The sequence below is a fragment of the Protopterus annectens genome, chromosome 6.part0 (genome assembly GCF_019279795.1).
Source record: "Protopterus annectens isolate FY-2018-M chromosome 6.part0, PAN1.0, whole genome shotgun sequence".
NCBI classification, from domain to species: domain Eukaryota; kingdom Metazoa; phylum Chordata; order Ceratodontiformes; family Protopteridae; genus Protopterus; species Protopterus annectens.
Window position 1 is genome coordinate 788065245 of NC_056737.1, and position 20823 is coordinate 788086067.

General features: G+C 38.1%; 1 protein-coding gene across 1 annotated transcript in view; it reads right to left on the reverse strand.

Moving 5' to 3' along the window:
• The window catches only part of LOC122803895 (protein BCAP-like), a 681296-nt gene that overhangs the window by 34925 nt on the left and 625548 nt on the right, over window positions 1–20823 (reverse strand). Inside the window, exon 10 of the mRNA XM_044073579.1 lies at window positions 9595–9733. Coding sequence (XP_043929514.1) covers window positions 9595–9733 — 139 coding nt within the window. The remainder of the gene's footprint in view (window positions 1–9594; window positions 9734–20823) is intronic.

Sequence of the window (20823 nt, forward strand, 5' to 3'; positions counted from 1 at the left end):
AGTACATATTCATTAATACATAAGGATTTTATTTTGGCCCAAACTGAGTTAATAACCCCCCCATCTTGGCAATATACATTTATTTCGCCAGTTTTAAAACCTAATAAAGATCCAACTAGATGTACTTCATATCGGCCCATCTCATTACTTAATGTTGATTATAAAATGTTTATGAGTATTTTTGCTGATAGATTGAAGACAATCATCCCCGGCATTATAGATATAGATCAGACAGGCTTCATTGTAAACAGAAATACTTTTGATAATATAAGAAGAACTTTAACATTAATTGATTTTGCAAATAGGAAAAAGAAAGATTTAACACTTATTAGTCTTGATATAAGTTCAGCATTTGATTCAGTAAGTTGGGACATCTGTTTACCTTACTGAAGTGCACAAACTTCTCAGATGCATTTGTAAATCTAATTGAGCATTTATACAAAGGAACATTGGCTTATATATTAAGGTAGGAACATATGTTTCACAAAAAATACCCATTTTTAAAGGTACAAAACAAGGATGTCCACTTTCTCCACTATTATTCACTTTAGTAATGGAGCCTTTGGCTAATTTGATCAGAAACAGTACTGACATAGAGGGTTTTGAAATAGATGAAAATACAACATCCAAAATTCAACTTTTTGCAGATGATGTTCTAATTACATCAGCAGGATCTAATTCTTCTATGCAGTCTCTATTTGATAAAATGATGAATTTTAAAAGTATTTCTGGTTTAATATTCAATGAAGAAAAAACTAAAATACTACCTATATACACACGAAAAAATATTCTCATTAGTGATTTTACTAAATATGTACCCAATTCAGGTCAGATAACTTATTTAGGTATAATACTATCTAAAGATATTAAATCTATTATATATAATAATTATAATACCTGTTTTCTTAATATACTGAAATCTTTTAATACCTGGAATAATATGTTTTTTACTATGGAGGAGAGACTTACAATTATTAAAATGATAATATTCCCCAAGATTTTATACTTAATACAATCAATAATACTTCCAACTACAAAAATAATTATCAAGAAACTGAATACACTAATGTTAAATTTCCTATGGGCACCTAATAAACCTAGGATTGCATTAAAGAAACATACTAATAGCTGGTCTCAAGGGGGTATTTCTTTTCCAGACTTTAATTTATATACTATCTCTTCTATTGTAAAAGTTATTACTTTATTAATAAATCAGTCATATGTCGCAAAATGGAAAGATTATTGGGAGCTAATTAGTATGCACTTCATGAAAATCTCCTTAACACATAAAAATATGATTGTAAATAACTCCATGTTATGGTTACTAAAGGAATTTTGTACTTCACCTATTACACCTAAACATGTGGTTTGTTACCCATTAAATATTATTATTAGCTATCGTAACTTTATATTCATGCACCCTAAGTATAGGGAATGGAATTTTATTATATTCCTATAATGTATACTCAGGGTATGCTTTTGTCATCTACTTCTGAAGGAACTCATTTAGCTATAGATAATGACCTAAAGTACTGGTATCAGTTGATATCTGATAATAAAGTTAAAAATCTAGATTTCTTAAAACAAGAATTTGATCTAAGAGAAACTTGCTGGTTAGAGGTTCAGACCTTTAGACAACATCTCATTGATAAAATAGATCTAATGTCTATAACAGTTAAAGAATCTATTCCAACACTGATTGATTACTTGATATTAAATTTACAACATAAAGTTTCTGATAAAGGTAAACTTTCATACATACATAAAATTATCAGACAAGAAACTTTTCACAGTGTAGATACATACTGGAATTATTTCACTTCTATTAATGGGGACTCACCAAATCAACAAGATAAACAATATATATTGGAATCTGCTTATAGAGCTACATCTTCCATTGTCTGGAGACTTTATACATGGAAATTTTTACATAGATCTTTTTATACACCTTTGAAGATGAATAAAATAAATAATAAAGATAATCTATGTAAGAGATGTAATGTAGAAATTAATGCTGACTGGGCTCATATGTTTTATGACTGTATAAAATTGAAAGAATACTGGAAGTCAATTAATGAATTTTTGCAGGCTCTTTTTACAGATAATTTCATTATTTCTAAATCTCTTATATTATTCAACACACCTGTACCTCAAAGTGTTAAAAAGGTTAAGCTTCCCTTGTTATGGTCTATTCTAGCAGTGGCTAGGAAAATAATAACCAGAAATTGGATTTCAGATACACCTCCTTCGTTCAATGAATTTAAAAATGTTATGAATATAGTGTGCCATATGGAAATAAACACAATTAGGTCAAGAACAACTAGAAAAACATCTTATTACATTGTATGGGATAATTTACAAAATTTGTTAAAAAAAATCCTAATTTCAATAGCATGGTATTTTAGTTTAATTAATTGATCTGATTGTAGTGGATGTCTTTGTAAATACTTTAGTTGTTTTGTTGAATGTTATAATCATATCTGTTTTTAATTACTTGTATAAAATTGTTATGATATTTCTCTTGTATGTTAAAACAATAAACCTGTTTTGAAAAAAAAAGAAAACATTAACTTTTAGCTTTAAAAAAATTCTGGCTTTTACTGCATACCAGTCAGCTTTCTCCAGGGAAAGCTAAATATAAAATGTACATCTTGCCATTTCCTGATTTCTGGGATAAATCTGCTTCTATGTTGCCTGATACACATTGAATAATCATTTTTCACAAACACTCCACTGTCTCCAATTTTTAATACTTTGCTCTTCTGCCAGTTTTGTCAGGATCAACTCTTTCTGCTTGTATGATTGCATCTTTACTAATATAGGCCCTGACTGCTATCTCATGGCCAGGTTTGGTGCGTACACATGATGTGCCCTTTCAATTAACAAATATTACTGTGGAATACGAGTGCACTTTCTTATTTGTGTTTTCATAACATTAATACAATCTGTTCTTTCCAGTTCTCTGATATAGCAGAAAATCTCATGGTTTCCCTGCATGCTCTGTCATCTACCTTTTTCTTTTTTTAACAGCTCTTCTTGAGCAGTCTCATACTCAGTGAGCTTTTTCTTCATTTCAACCTCTAATTGTTGCAGTTTCATCAGTTCATTTGAATAGCTGTTTAAAGCTTCTTCAATTTTTCCAGCCTTTTGTTATTTGAGTTGATATACTCCATCAACGTTTCATTTATTTTAATTAGCTCGAACTAAATTTGATTAATTTTTTTCCTCAAGATTACTGGCAAGCATGTCTTATACTAAAGCTGGAGCTTGAACTGCTTTTTGCTGGACAGACGCAGAATTCTTACTAGTCATTGTTTTCTCTTCACATTTTCTAATTGATTTTCTTTCAGGCTCTCAAAGTATCTTCATTGTTTGTATCCAGGCACTCTGCTTGCTAAACAGTAACTGAATTTACTAAATCTGACAAAGTTACTGGCTCCTATCTTTCAATTTATTTTTTCACACTGGGAGAACTGAAATTAAGCTGTTGATCAGTATGTAAATGTGGTAATGAAGGGTGGGGTCATAAGTAGCCCAGTGTACCGCTCAGTCATACCTTCCAACCCCTTGGAGCAAGAAATCTGGGCAAATCTAAAAATAATGTAGGACAAAGGTCCAAAAATATGGACCAGTTTTTAAATATTGCTGTTATAAACTTAAACAGTTGTTACAATAACAGGTTTTGTGTTAGCATGCATTTTCTGAAGGATATTAAGTCTCAGACTCAAAAGTCTACCAATATTTAGTCACTTAAATCATCAGTGATTTGCTAGAAAATAACTGATTTTATTGCTAGAAAATAACTGATTTTATGTGGAACAGTCTAAAAATATGAAGCAAAAATCTGGACATTCTGAGAAAATCTGGACAGTTGAGAGGTATGTGATCAGTTAGTATACATGTGTAGTACAAAAGGCATACACTCAGCACTACATGCTCTACCCTGAAGACCAGTGTATCAAATGAGTACTTGTGCAACTTCAGGAAATGACCTGTGTTTAAGGATTTCAATGAGTGGGGAAGCAGGGTATGTTTAACTCTGTACAGACTGCTGATCCAGGTTGAGTGTGTATGTGTGTGTGTGTGTGTGTGTGTGTGTGTGTGTGTGTGTGTGTGTGTGTGTGTATATATATATATATATATATATATATATATATATATGAGTGTGTGTATGTGTGCATGTGTATACATATATATATATATATATATATATATATGAGTGTGTGTATGTGTGCATGTGTATACAGGGACAATGTGTGAGTGGAGCTGTGAGTGTTTGTGGTGCATGCACATCTGTCGTGCATTATGGTGAGTCTTCTGCTGCTGCGTGTGGTCTGCTAACAGCAGTGCAAGTTGGTGTCTGAGTAGTGCAAAACTACTCAGATTCCTGATTAGAACACCTCACTAACCTTCTTCAAGCGCAACCTTGATTAGTGGATGGGATACCACAAATTTGTCCCAGGGGTTCCACCTGTGTCCCTCATTGACAGGGGCGACAGATGCTGACTGAGGTTTATTTTTGGTGATAAACTCTTGGCTAGGCTTGTAAGGGCCCCAGGGCCATTAGCCTAGTAACCTCCTATGATCCATTGATGACATACTGCCTTTATAAGGATTGCTGACTTGCTGTACTGCTGTTTAAAATTGTGCTTTCTCACGGTTTGTGAAAAATAGAACAGCATTTACTTTTTCTTTTAATCAGACTTTTAAAAGGCAGATATAACAAGACTGTTGTTATAATTAGGCAAGGGTGTGTATTTAGGACATTTCCTAAACATCACTACATAGGGAAGCTTCCCTCATGAGCATCCTTGAAGAACTGAGATGCTAAGGAGGAGCCACCTATTTTCTAGCTGGATGAGAATTTAAAACCCCTTTCAAAATTATTTAACATGAGCGTTGTTAGAAAGAAGGCATCAAAAGGCAGACAAGCAAAAATGACGGATATATGTAGCACGATAGGAGAATACAACAAACTATTGGATAGTAACTCATACAAATCATCAAGAACCAAGGGCAACCAGGCCTGAAAAATGCATTAGTTTTTTGAATGGCACCAATTAGAAAACAAAATTGCTTAAAAGGAATCAAGATTGGTCTTTGAGGAAGCTTGTGGTAACTCCCTTTGGCCAGATTGAAAAGAAGGGAGAACCACTGTTGTCTTGGCCTGAAGGAAGTCACCATCACAGTTTTTGAAGTGTCCTATTAGATCTCTAGAATAACCCTGGTAATTAGTGGAAAGGGTAGAAAAGCACACAGGAACATTTCTGTCCATGGGAATAAGAAAGCATCTGTCTTCCAGGCCTGACTGCATGGAATTCTGCGGAATAATTTATTTAGTTGTCTGTTCTGAAAGAAGGCAAATAGATCTACTTGAGGTGTTCCCCACAATCAGATCAGTTCTTGGAAAACCCCAATATGAGATTTCCATGTATGGCAGGTCTATCCTGGACCCGTTGAGCTTGTCTACAGTAAGGTTTTGTTCTGACAGAATATAAAAAGGCTGAACAGTCAGAATCAGCTGAATTTCTAACTTTAGAGTTTGATGTCCACTTTCTAGTAATTGCTGTTTTGGTAGCCAGTTGGATCAAACTTAATAAGGCCTTATTAGTAATTAATAAATCAAGGCAGCTAAAAATTACAAAAAAATTATGACTAGATCTGTGGTCATAACTACTTGTCAATGTACTCACTAAATTATTTCATGAAATTCACCTTAAAAGCATAGCTATAATTTAGGTGGGGTAAAGGTGACCACTACCTCATTATCAGGGAGCATGACTGATATGTGAGGTTTTGGTGGGTGGGAGTGCAGCACAAGTACTGATTTATGAAGCTGTGAGAATATCATGGCTTCATAAATTAATCCATCAGAGTCCTGCAAGGCTGCATCCTAAGATCACTACTGTTTAACCTGTTTATTAAAAAGAGGCCAGCATTGTACAATACACTGATGAGTCCACTGTGATATGTGCTGCTAGGACACTATCCATGCTCCAAACACTCACCTAGAAATCCTTCTCAACAGAAGCTCAACTTGACAACTCATAACTCTTGAATAAAAAAAAAAGTAAACTACTACTGCTCTCCAATGAGTCTTTCACATTCCAAATCTACATTTAATATACTCTATTCCAACAAGACCCATATAGAACTGATACCCCACAGCAAACTACTAGGTGTGATTAAAGATGACCACCTGAAATTTGATCTCAACTTTCACCAAGTCATAAAGAAGACACACCAAAAGCTAGGTTGCCTCTATACAGTAAAAGACTACCTTACTGACTCTGCTATACAAAACATAGCCACTTGTTTTCCTGTCCCCATCCAATTATATGCCTCTCCTATCAACCAATTACAACTCCTCTCTATCAGCCAAACTAGAATAATGCTATAATGAAGTAGCCAAATTTGCAACCAACAACAAAGATCAATTACTGCCTCTCTCTAAAAACAACTAAACTAGCTTGAATTAAATAATTCTCTATTGTACTCACAATCAATTACATCCCTCAACCTACTGTAAAACCCTGAAAAATTCCCACCTTGTCACTCCATCATTCAACCTTACACTACTAAGAGACTTCTACATTCTGCTGATACCATTACTTTTCATAACTAAACCTAACAACAATACAGGAATCTCCCTGTATTCATACTGCACTGGAATACTATCCCACTCCACTTCAGACCAGCCTGCAACCTGAAACACTTTAAACATCAACCGAAGCAACACCTGATACATAAATTGTTCTGCACCTGCACCACTTCCTTGTTAAACTGGTACTAACATAGTTGCTGGACAGAACTTAATGTACAGTTACCACAATTATACAATCATCTAACATTTCATTCCTTTTATATTCCTTGTGCTTCCTTCCTTCTTTTGGCTGCTCTAACTCTTTATCTTATCCTCCTATGTCCTAGATTTTGAACAAGCTTTTATAGTAACAGGTATTCTTATGTAAAACCTGACAATCTATGTAAATTGATGATAGTGCATTACATATTGGAAACAGAGTACCTCTATGACACTATTCAGGAGGAACCTAGACGAGTGGATGGGGCACCATAAATTCTTATCAGGGAAAGCGTCCACAGCCCTCCTGGACATGGGCAGCCATTACTAAATGCAATCTTTGGTATTAACTAACATTTCTATGGTATTACATTGGGACAAAACGGCTAGGCTTGAAGTGACCTCTGGGTTGATAGCCTAGTAATATCCTATGATCCTATATAAAAATACTCACATACAACCCACATAACTATTATTTTTATTCAAAATTATTTGTAAATGATGTAACTTATGTCAAGGATGTCTGAATAATGGAACCACTACTCATAAATGAAACTGTAAATGATGAAACAATATAAATAATATCCATGATGTCTGTACAATGGAGCTTTTCTTCTACAAGCCTCCTCTGAAAAACAGCACTCTTCAGTTGGATTTTCTCAATAAACTAATACTAATAAATAAAATAATAAATAAATACATTGTGGTCAAGGCTAAAACAAAAGTGCTCAGTCTGCGTCAGTAACTATGACAATCTGCTTGTCACACTTGTAGCAAGCAGTTTGCAACAGTTATAGGAGTTCAGAAGCACTGAAGAGTTTTTTTCCCTTTGGTCTTCAATTCTGATTTTTTTTTTTTTTTTTTTATGAGGTGCCCATTTTGGGAAATGCACAGCGTGCCAGATGACCTAGCTATGGTTCTACTTAAAACTGAATATTTTGAACCTACTTCTTGAGCACATTAACAAGTTGGTTTAAATTAGTTACAGAATCAAGGTGCCAAAGAACAGTCAGAAGCAAAAGCTGCATTCTGCTTTTAAAACATCATAACAGAAGTTCAGCAATGACAGGGATCAAACCAAGAATGACTATTCTTTCTTCCTAGGAATCAATTACCTTTATAACAGAACAATAAACACTGGAAAAAGAATGCTACCTTGACTATCAAATTTATGCAGAATTTAAAGTATTACAAGAATAAACCTAAAGTCAATAGGAGGCATACAGAAGGATTAAAGATGAATGATATCTTCAGAGAAATAAAACTACTGTCATTCAAGTGAAGTAAATTTGATGACACAGTTAAATTAAAATTTAATTCTAAACACCAAGAGTTGCATAAAATACATGTACTTCATCTTTTCAATGCATCATCATTTCAGTGCATAATTGATGCTACTAAGTGCAGGACTTCCATAACTCACATACCAGCTATTCGGGTGCAATACATCCATGTATCACATTTCAGGATGTGCTTTTTATCTACAAACTAATTGTGCTATTAAACCATTTATTGCAATCCTACACACAATATCAACATTGCTATGTGTCTATACCTATATTTTACACATCTAATAGCAGATCCTCACATATTCAATACATATAAAGTATGTTTATATTTATTCATTCTTCAGTTATCCACTTAATCTAGTTGAAGAATACAGGGGATGTATAGCCATTCTGGAACTCAGTGGGTACAAAGCAGAGGAACTAATGTTGGTCAGGGCATCAATCCATTGCCAGTATCCCACCTGAGAAAGAAGTACTGTGAGACAGAAACACTAACTGCTGTATCTCTGTGCCCCACCCCACCCACACACACACATACACACCCACTCACATACACATACATGCACAGCAAAACTAGTCAGAATCCCTAGAACATGAACTGCAATCAATGATATAAAGACTCAAGTGTTAGGTACTGATATTTATAGTAATAAGCCTGAAATTACATACTAATAGTTTTAACCCTCAATACGAGTGGCACAAACTACACTTACCACAAAGGAAATACTATATAGCTGGTATAACTGGAAATAATGGAGAATATTGGACCTCAGTAGCGTTTCTGCATTGCTGTCCGATCGTTACAGTGGTAATGCAGTTTGATAGCTGCCACTACTACATTCTAACAGTTTCTAGAGACTGAAAGAGCAGTGTTATCTACAATAGCTAAACTGTCAGTGTGTTCTGTCTCAAGCTATTAGCTCTTACCTGGTGCTCCCTCAATACTCCTCCACTTTCCTTCTATTCTTATAAAGTGCCTTACAAATGTAACTAATGTAATGATCTGTCTACCTACCTACCTGCTTACCTTTCTCTCTGGTTATCTGTCTTATCTGTCTGTGTATCTATCTAAGTATAAATAAAGCTGGTCTGCACAGGAAAAAAATCTGTCTAGTTGTTTCATATTTGTCTATCTGTCTGACTATATATCTATCTATTTACTTGACCTAATTAAAAATACTACAAAAAGAACGAAGAAAAAAAAATTGGACCATGTGAGTAAAAGGACAAAAAAAAAAACAGTGGTTACTGAGCAAAAGCACATACTGTCATCTCATGTGAGTGCTCAGCGAGAAAAAAGATATGCTGAGTACAATGTGCGATCCTTATTATGGACTTTGATCTACGTAGGGTCTGGTGCTTTCCATTGCCACTGCAGAGTTTTACCTCGCTGAAACTATCAAAGGCTGTTTTTCTTATGCAGTTATAATCATAAAGATGGTAAAGAAAATCAACAATACATTTAATTTTGGTTTAATTTGTTCTGAAGACTCAGAAACATACCTGCAGTCTGTTTCTTCACTTCTTCATAGGTTGCCTTTTCTTTATCATATCCAATCTCTGCATTATCCATGACTGGGCGGGTGGCCTGTAGCTGCTCCTCATCCTGTTGTAGCTTTCTCATTATGTCAGCAATCTCAGTCTATACACAAAATATGTAGATTGTTATGTGTCTGTTACTCAGATAGTAGCACTAATTAATAAAATGCCAATTTTGTGAAAAAGCCTGTGTGATTACAAACATTACGTTATCTACATTATGCAAATATCCATCCATCCACAACCTCCTTTTCCAATTTTCACATGGATGGGGGTGTCACCTCAATAATGACAATCATCTAGAGCCAAGGTTCACACTGCTGGGTGGCTAGCCTTGCCACAGTTCTTGCTCCATACCACTCACATGCACACACAATCACACCTATGGCCAATTTACAGTGTCCAATCCACCTAATGCATACTGTATGTCTCTGGAGTGTGTGAGGAAACTGAAGCACCCAGAGAAAACCCATGTGAACACAGGGAGGACATGCAGATGCCACACAGAAAGAACTACAGTCAGGAATCAAACTGGAGAACCTCTTGATGATGTGAATATGACCAAAGTAAATGGTTTTTAATCAGAAGACACTTTGTAACACTGAAGATAACTGGGGTTCATCTGTGCATGACAGGCAGCCTTTATGGTCATGCGGTGCTTAGAATTACTTTCATTCGTATGTTGACACTTGGCAAGCAATCACTATGACCATAAAGTGCCAAGCCAAATAGCTCTTTGGTTTACCATGTTACTCAACAGTGTTTTCTCCCTTTATGTAGAAAGTTTATGCAGGATAACCCAGGGGAGAATTGATGACTGCCCATTCAGTTACTGAAATTGACTTTGAAAGCAAAGTACTGCTATGTTTCACATATAGGGGAGCTTGTTTTACAGGAATAGATTGCATTGTGCTACATACTTATCCTGCCAATTAGACTTTTTTTATTTAACTAGAGATCCTTGCTGCAGGTGTTTGATCAGCCATTGGTTCTGCAGAGGCACAGGAGGTCAAAAGAGGCAGGGTGTTTCATGAGTCAAAATGCAAGGCAAGTCACTGTAAGTAGGAGACTTGAGTACAAGGAAAAGGATGATAATCTCTGGATGATTAAGGAACTTGAATCCTCTTGTGTTAAGCAATATGCTTAGACAGGAACATGCCAAAAGGAGCATTATTTCAGTGATGGGCATTATGAGGGTCAAGTACAATGTAGCTAAGGCTTCTTTAGCTTTAGAGGAGATGCCTTTGGAAGTCACTTGGGACAGATAAAAGGATTTCTGAACTATACAGAAACAAGATGCCAAAATGATAGTGAACTGTCAACAAAGATGCCCAAATTCTTGATGACAGCATCTGTTTAGAGGGTGTAATTTATACAATAGACAGTGGAGGATAAAAGGTCCATTCCGGTCTGGCTGGAGCTCCATGCCAGGTCCATTCTCCCAATCTGCACCGCTCGTCTCAGACAATACAGAAATAAATACTGTTGTAGTACAACTGATCAATTGGCATCTCATGACTGCACACCCTAACTGTTTATGGCCCCCAGGGTGGTTGCCCACTTCACCCCACCCTAGCTATGCCTCTGAGCCAGAAATGAGGCAACTGTCCAAGTATGAGTAAATGTGAATTCACTGAAGTCTGCAGGAAGAAAGTACTGGAGTCAATCATTTTGTGAACCCTTGGAACTGTAGAGTGACCAAATGCAAAGATGTAAATTGAAAGTGCAACTGCAAAGGAGAGAATCTTATACAAGGTCTGTGGTCTTTGTGAACAGGGGTGTGAAGATAGGCATCCTTGAGGCCTGGATTGGCTAAATAAGCCTGGGGTGGAGATGAAAAAAAGAGTCTGCAGGGTTATAAGGTCACAGTACTCCTTGTTGTGGTTTCTTAGTTACCTATCTGGAAGGCATCAAGTCATTGAATGGCAACAAACCTACTCATCCTTTCAACCAGTTACTACAGGTGCCCCTCAGAGCTCCATCCTGGGTCCTGTCCTATTAATCTATTTATTAATGACCTCCACACCTCCACTTACCATGCTAGTTTAGTTCAGTATGCAGATGACTCAACATTAATATATTCAGCCTCAGCAATAAATAAGCTCCAAGATATTACTCAAAAATCCTTCTCCTCTGTAGAAACCTGGCTCAAAGAATCAAACCTCCTACTCCTCCCAAGAAAACTAAGTTAATGCTTTTACCTCAAAAAGTTGCCAAAATCAAAAGCAATCTTTTACCATAACATCAGCAAATAATTGAAACTGTAACTCACAGTAAACTTCTAGGCATTATAATATATGACAATCTCAAATACGACCAGCATATACTGCACACCATTAAATCTACCCACCAGAAACTAGGGTCCCTTTATAGCATCCATGGATTCCTTACAAATACTGCAAGAAAAACTCTAGCTATCACCTTATTTCCATCTCTCTTATACACCGCTCCTATCCTAACAAACTTAAAAAACACTCAAAAAAAAAAAACTTGCCTCCTGCTACAATAAAATAGCTAAATTTGCCACCATAGGACCCACCATTGTCATAGCTTAAAGCAATTAAACTGTCTTGAAATACAAAAAAAACTAACATATTCAAAACTAACTACAGCACACAAACAAATTCATCATCCAGAAAAATGCTCTGCACTACAAAACGTATTACTGCCCTACTGTCCACCAAGGGACCTCTGTTCTAACAACAAATTCTTATTACTTAGTATAATGCAATGTAAGCAAATGGAGCTTTTCTCCCTGGGCCTCCACTGAAAATGGTTATTACCCAGTCAGACTTTACCAGTAAACAAAGACAAAATAAATAAATAAGTGAATAAAATCTAGTTTTCAATTTTGGAATGTATGTAGAACTGAAAGATCTAAAATTAGGCTGCATGTCCTTTCCTTCTTGGGTGCTAGAAAAATCTTTCACTAGATGTTATTTCACTTTTGAGAATGAGGGTCTAATAGTCCTTGTGACAACATATCTGATAGGACTTGGGAAAACAGCTGAGCTTGTTTATTTTTTTTGGATTTGATTTGAGAGATTCCTGCCTGAAGATAAAGAAATACTCAAGTTTGTAATAATAATGAATTATTTTTAGTGCTCAATATCTGATGTTATCTGCCTCCACAGATATAAAGAAGTGAGAAAGATTGTCTGCTTGGGATGATGGCTGGGGTGGGGAAGGGATAGGAGGAAAGGGATTAAGTCCAAAGGTAGACAGGCATTTTTCTTATGAAGGGAGGATCCTTGGCATCCATTCCCTTTCTTTTCAGAGTCTTCCTGCCATTTTTTTTGACCTGCTGCTTTCTGGATTTCTGTTCAGCAGATTTGAAAGGCTTCTGAAAGAAAGGTCCAGTCTGAAAGGATAATTCCTTTAGTACCTAGGAATGCGTAACAGAAAAAGTTGTTTGACCCCCAGATTCAATTTCCTCTTTCTTCAATCTTTTAAGTACCGCAGCAGAGGAATTCTTAAAAAAAACAAATTTTCCCGAGAGGGGCATTTAAAATCATGGCCTTAAAATCTTCAGGAAAATTCTGCAGTCTGACCCAGGCATTGTTAAGCATCGCTGTCCCTGTGCAGTAACTCTACATACAGTATCCACTATATAATGTGCACATTTTATTGACTGGTAGCTTGGGAGGCATAACTTGGTCATATTTAACAAACTGGTTTTAATGTCAGAAGCAGGAAGACTAACAACTGATTGCTGCATGTTGGCAAAAATGGAAAATAAATATTTTGCCATGTATTTCTGGCAGTTAATTGTTCCAGAAGCTAACATGGACCAGACATAAATCTTCTTCCAATACCTATCAAAGGCCCTGCTGCCTTTCTCTTTAGGGAAAGGGTTAGATGAAGCACAGGGTTTTTGTTTTTGTCCTGAGAAATAAAAAAAACGGGTAAGCAATCAAGTTTCTGAAAAGCAACTTTTAAGACTCTGGCACATTATAAAGTCTATCTGGTTTTCTTGGTGCAGGGGACTTTGAATCAGGAAAATAAGAAGCATTAAAAGTACACTCCAAAGCTCCCAGAACAGGAGGTACAGCTAAGGGTTTTAGGGAATCTGTACTAAGCAAGTCATAATATATATTTTTGAGAATTAGAAATTTCCCTTCCCTCTTACTTAAATACTTCATTCATCTTAGAATTTATGTCAGAGAAAGTACAGCTGTGTATCTAAACTTATAACAGTAGATGTTCGAATGATCACTGCTGCAGTAGCTTTAGCTATATGGGTTATATCTTGATACAATATAACAGCTGGTCAACTTCCATAGCTTCAAGGACACCTTCCACACACATAATCAGGTAGAGCTGAGCTGAAGAAAAATAATGATTTGGGCATCAGGTTCTTCAGACCTTTCATGCCATCTCAGAAAGGGAGGGCAGAGCCCTGAAAAGGTCATTGTTAGGAAAATAAAAATGTACGTCTTCACCCTGGCAATAAAAACACACAAAAATAAGGGGATGGAGGGAGTGGCTACTGCAGCAATGATCACTTGGCTACTGCAACAGTGATCATTTAAACATCTACTGTTATGGTAAGTTTAGCTCCACAAATGTATTATGTCCATCATTTGATCACCACTGCAGCAGCCTTAGCAATATGGGCAGAATACCATAGTGTACACGGACTGGTAGGTGGAAGGATGAGAACCCAGAAGCCTGCTCTAGACCTGGAAAAAGAATCTAACTTAATAGTACTTTGTAAAGGTATATATACAGGACCAAGTTTCTGCTTCCAGAATTCTTCTAAAATTCAACCTTTTCCAAGAAACAACTGATGAAGCCAGGACCCTAGCAGAGTAAGGCTTAACTATACCTGTGATTGCCTTGTTGTGGTGGGTATAATGAAAGATAATTGTATGAAACAACCATTTGGAAGTTTCTGCTTTGACACACGTTGCCCTTTCTTCTTATATTCGCAAGAGATAAAAAAATGATTAGAGTTCCTAAAGGATTTAGGCATACACGGTTAGAATCTCCTTGTGTTCTGACTGGAGTGATTCTCAAATAATATGGAAATATTGTGCTGATAAGTATATTTCTTGGCACTTTTCAGAGTTCTGCATTGTCTTAATTTACCTGACCAAACATGGGATGACATGCTTGACAAGCCACGCTGCTTCGCAAGGGACGGCTTGCACCTGTCACCCCTGGGCTTCCGGATATTGGCAAAGGCTCTTGCCACCCCCATAGTGCCTTTTTTAGGCAAGGCTCAAATGATAAACCTACCGCCCTAGAAAACAAAAATGGAGAAAAACTAAGGGTAATACTGCTCAATGCCAGAAGTCTAAACCTCAAGATGCACGCCTCAAGCCCTCCTCAGTATGGAGAACATCGATGTCTGTGCTGTGACTGAAACCTGGTTCAAGGCTCCTGAGAGCACCCCAGCACTATCAGGTTATACCTCATATCATGCGCCCGCCCCAAAATCCAGACCGAACCACAAAGGAGGGGAGTATCCATATTCATAAAGGATACCCACACCTCCAGGTTAGTGGCAATGCACGAAGCATCAGAGACAATCCAGGTGCAATTAACCATAGGTAAAACTGCCCTACAGTTTGTAACATGCTACAGACCACCTTCTCAAACTCAGGAAACCCACACAGCCTTCCTGAAGACACTGGAGAGTATGAATGTCTCTCCAAACACCATCATATTGGGTGACTTCAACTACCCAAACATAGACTGGGAACATTACTCAAGCCCCAACACCCTAGCCCAAAGGTTCCTGGAGTTCATAAACTCAAATGCTATGGAACAACTAGTCACCATTCCCACAAGAGGAGAAAATATACTAGACCTGATCATCACAAACATGGGGACAAAATGCTCCACAACGGAAGTATATCCCTCATTGGTGAGATCAGACCATAAATTAATCTCACTGGAGATCCACATCCCGCCCCCACCCCAGCAAAAGACCACAGTGAAGAACTTCTCAAAAGCAAACTTCACACTATTTTAAGACTGGAGTGGTATCCTTCAAGGCCCCCGAGCCAGTGGAAACCACAACCCATGCTGCTGAAACCCTTACAAATGCCTTCTACGAGCACCTCCAGGAATGGATGGATCAAGCAATCCCTAATAAAATCAAGACCCTTTCCACCAAAGGCAGGCGCCCGGTCTGGTGGACCCCAGCCATAAACAAACTCTACAACAAGAGGAGAAAGCTACTACATGACAGAGCAAAATCCCTAAAAGGGAAGGCATCTCTGATCAATACTAGCAAAAAACTACGATCGTTCATAAAATCATCCAAGGCCAACTTTGAGAGAAAAATCGCTAATGACACAAAAGACAATCATAAGGCCTTCTTTAGCTATGTTAGAAACCTGGGTGGAAACTCCCAGATATGCTCAGAATTAGTCCGAAATGATAAAAAGATCACTGAACCCACAGACATTGCCAACATACTGGCAGACAGGTTCAGTGCAAATTTCTCCCCTCCCTCCCCCCCAAAAAGAAATATCTATCCCACCAGAGTCTAGCCTCCCAAACATCTCAGATGCCCAGGTGAGAGCTGCTCTCTCTAAAGCAAAAAACACAGCATCAATGGGACGGACGGTGTCCCCGGCTGTGTGCTACGAACTCAATGAGGAACTAAACCCACACATAAGGCTGCTGTTTAATCTTAGCCTTACTACAGGATACGCCCAAAGAATGGTGTACGGCAACTGTGGTCCCACTCCACAAAGGCGGTGCTTCTATGGACCCTGGAAATTACCGCCCCATAAGCTTGACGAGCCTTGTCTGAAAAGCTATGGAGAGGATCATAATGGAACTCATAAATAAAGACATTGGGGACCTACAGACACTGGATCCGACCCAATTTGGCTTTGTCAAGGGCAGATCCTGCCTCTTGAACTTGGTCGACTTTTTCGAAACAGTCACTAAGGCCATTGATGAGGGTAAGGCAGTTCACACAGCCTACCTTGACCTAGCAAAAGCGTTCGACACAATACCCCACTCGGGCATCATAGAAAAGCTCACCAGCTTAGATGTAAACCCATATGTCACAAGATGGGTTGCAAACTGGCTCAAGGACAGAACACACAGGGTTAGAGTTGCTGGTGCCATGTCAGACTCTAAGCCGGTCACGCGGTGTCCCACAGGGCTCAGTCCTGGGCCCCTCTTGTTCGGCATTTATTTTTCTGAAGTGCAGGCAAACATAGGGGATTGTGGCTGACAAAATTTGCAGATGACTGCAAACTGAGCACCATAATTGACTCTCCATCAGACACAGACATCCTCCAGAGAGGTCTCATAGAAATGGATAACTGGTGCCAGAGCCATGGCCTTAAGCTAAATGCCAAAAAATGTATAGTCATACCCTTTGGGAAAAACATAACCCTAATTACCACATAGGTGGTAATCCATTAAACACGGAAGAAGTTATCAGGGACCTGGGGACCCAAGTTGACAGTAACCTCTCTTTTGACACTCACATTGCCAAAGTGGTTAGGAAGACCTTCTACATTGCCCACCTGATCATGAAGGGATTCACATCCAGATCAGGAGAGGCCATTGTACCCCTGTACTCTTCACTTATCAGACCAATGATTGAGTACAACGCCCATTCGAATGTACCTTACCCGACACCTGCACCAGTTGGAAAGACCCCAAAAGTTCCTCACCAAAAGGATAAAGGGGCTCAAACATATGTCATATGATGCCCGAATGAAGAAACTCCAGCTCTATTCAGTCGCATACCGTCTGCTCAGAGGTGATCTGTGCCTGACATACAAGGCCATGTCCAACCCGGAATTAATGGACATGCTCCACCTCAAAAAATCCAAAGCCACCAGAGCCACGAGAGCAAGAGACTTAAACCTCAACACGGATATAAATAGGATGTGCTGGAGGGACAGATTCATCACCCAGAGACTCCCTACACTATGGAACAGAATCCCAGTCCATGTGAGGCAGAGCCCCTCACTGACTCTGTTCAAGAGAAATCTTGACGAGTGGATGGGAGATCGTAGGTTTACCCCGGGAATCATCTCTGTGTCACTGCTGGACAGAGGCACAGCAAACTAATGGGTATAGTATTCTCATCCTAAGGGGTGGTGAAAGCCACACACACTCTGGGTAGGCTTATAAATGCCCTAGGGCAGATAGCCTAGCATGAACCTATGAACCTATATATTTGATGACATTGTTTGCTATTTTCTCATCTGTTCTGAAACTGGACCCCCCTATTCCTGTGGTGGTGTTAAAGTTTATAAAACTGGTCTAATAGCTTTTGTGTTATCTGATTGTTTCAAGACTTGCTGATTTAAAAATAGTCACTATTTGTAAATTCCTGCATACGCTGTTAGAATCTCCTTGTGTTCTGACTGGAGTGCTTCTCAAACAATCTGGAAATATATTGCTGATAGGTGTATTTCTTGGCACTTTTCAGAGTTCTGCATTGTCTTAATTTTTGCCTGACTGAATTATTTTATATATTTTCTGACACTGTTTGCTGTTTTCTCATCTGTTCTGAAACTGGTCCCCCCCTCCCCATTGCTGTGGTGGTGTTAAAGTTTATAAAACTGATCTAACTGATCATTTTTAATGTTTTTTCAACTGTTGAACTGTTGAGGGCTACACACTCAAGTGGGATATCCATTTTTCTGCTTTAAAAGTGTTTGTTTTACTGTATCTGTTTTAATTTTTGAAAAAAAAAACTCTCTATCTCTCTACTCGTTTCCCACTATTTTATAACCAGTAGAGTCCAGTTTTCAAATTTTGCTGAATTCGGGCTATTTTGTAGTTTCTGTGTTGCCCAGACATTACTAAGATAGAAGGAAGTTTCTCTGTTCATCAGTGAGAGTCATGAGCTTTGAGCAGCCTATCTGTCACTGCAGGAGTGGTTTCAGCTCAGAATCTGTAGTTTTATTGGCCATTTTGTTTAAAAACCTGTGTTTGTGTGGTTTTTGCACTTGTATTACCTCAGCAAGATCCTGCTTGTGTGTCCTGCAGAGTTCTACAGCAGCAGAGAGAGAAAAGGGAGACTTTGAGTGGATTAAGTACCTCTGTTGTGATTTGTATTGCTTATGTTCACTAGCCGCACTATTGTAAGTATTTTTTACTAACTTTGCATTTTGAATTCTGATACTGTCTGCACTTTGATCGTTTTTAAGTGTTTTTCAACTGTTGAGGGTTACACACAAGTGCAATAGCAATTTTTCTGCTTTAAAAGTGTTTATTTTACTGTATCTGTTTTAGTCTTTGAAAAAAAAATTCATATCTCTCTACTCGTTTTCCACCTTTCTATAACCAGTAGAGTCCGCTTTTCAGATTTTGCTGAATTCCTGGATGTTTTGTAGTTTCTGTGTTGTCCAGACCTTACTAAGATAGAAGGAAGCTTCTCTGTTCATCATTGAGAGTGGTGAGCTTTGAGCAGCCTATCTGTGGCTGGAAGAGTGGTTTCAGCTCAGAATCTGTAGATTTAATGGCCATTTTGGGCCATTTCTATCCCTTTCATCTTTCTGTTTTAAAAATCGTGTTTGCTCGGGTTTTGCACTTGTATTACCTCAGCAAGATCCAGCCTGGGTGTCCTGCAGAGTTCTACAGCAGCAGAGAGAGAAAAGGGAGACTTTGAGTGGATTACGTTCCTCTGTATTTCTTTTTATTGCTTATTTTTGCTAGACGCACTATTCCGAGTGTTTTTTATTAACTTTGCAACTTATTTGAACTTTTAACTTTGCAACTTATTTGAACTTTTTGAATTCTGATACTGTTTGCACTTTAACTGATCGTTTTTAAGTGTTTTTCAACTGTTGAACTGTTGAGGGCTACACAATCAAGTGCGATAGCCATTTTTCTGCTTTAAAAGTGTTTGTTTTACTGTATTTGTTTTAATTTGTGAAAAAAAACAAACAAACCCCCCCCCCCAAAAAATCCTATCTCTCTACTCGTTTCCAGCCTTTCTATAACCAGTAGAGTCTGGTTTTCAGATTTTGCTGAATTCTGGGCTGTTTTGTCGTTTCTGTGTTGCCCAGACCTTACTAAGATAGAAGGAAGCTTCTCTGCTCATCAGTGAGAGTGGTGAGCTTTGAGCAGCTTATCTGTCGTTGGAGGAGTGGTTTCAGCTCAGAATCTGTAGTTTTATTGGCCATTTTGGGCTATTTCTATCCCTTTCATCTTTCTGTTTAAAAATCTGTGTTTGCACGGTTTTACACATTGCGCAGCACTGTTTAATTAGGGATAAACTATTCCCGGTGCCAGAAAGTCTGCTCTTCTAAATTTCCCTTAGAACTAGCCAGTTTTCTAGTTTTAGCACTCAAAACTGTTTCCTTGTGCTCAGAACTTGTTCAAAACTCATTGCAAGCACTAAATAATCTACAAAGTACTGCAGCAATCAACTTTCCTCACTTGTTAGGAGGAAAAGAGTTTTTAGTACTTAAATTAATAGGCACCTATCCAGGCATGTCTATGGGTCAGCTCCTAGAATTTTCCCCTGTCCACCTGATGAATCTGGACATCTTGGGGCAATGTAGCAATTGCCTCATGTACACTGACAACCCTCTCCTCCTACCACCCACTACAACATGTGAGAGATGCACTTATATAGCCAAATTGGAAGCCAAGCTCTCTCCAGCTAAGACAGTACTAGACAGTCAAGAGGAGAAGGTATACACCTGCACCACTCCATACTCAACACATAGCCCATCAAAACCTATAGCACCTAAACCCACACATAGTAAGACAAAACACACACCTAGATTCATGGAGGCTCTCAATAAAAATATGCCCAAACAGCAAAGACCTCCAAAGCTGAAATGCAAGCAACCACCACCCCGCAACACTACCCAAATGACATATAGCCAACAAAATCAGTGTGTCAGTCAACATCAGCCCATAAGGAAAAACAATGTACCCAACACATTAGTCATAGGTGACTCTATAGTGAGGCACACTGATGTCCCTCTTACCAGGCTAAACAAGGAGAAAGTTATGGTCAGCTGCCTGTCAGGTGCCAGGATCTGCCACATAAAGCAAGCACTCAGGTCATTCCACAAGTACAAATATGACTCTGTCATTGTCCATGTTGGTGTGAATGACCTGAGATGTACCTCCTTGGACTACATGAAAAGAGACATGGAGGAGCTCTCGGATCATGTAGCCCAGGCAGGTATGACTCTAGCCCTGAGTAGCATCCTGTCATTGCTCAGAATGATACCACAATACAAG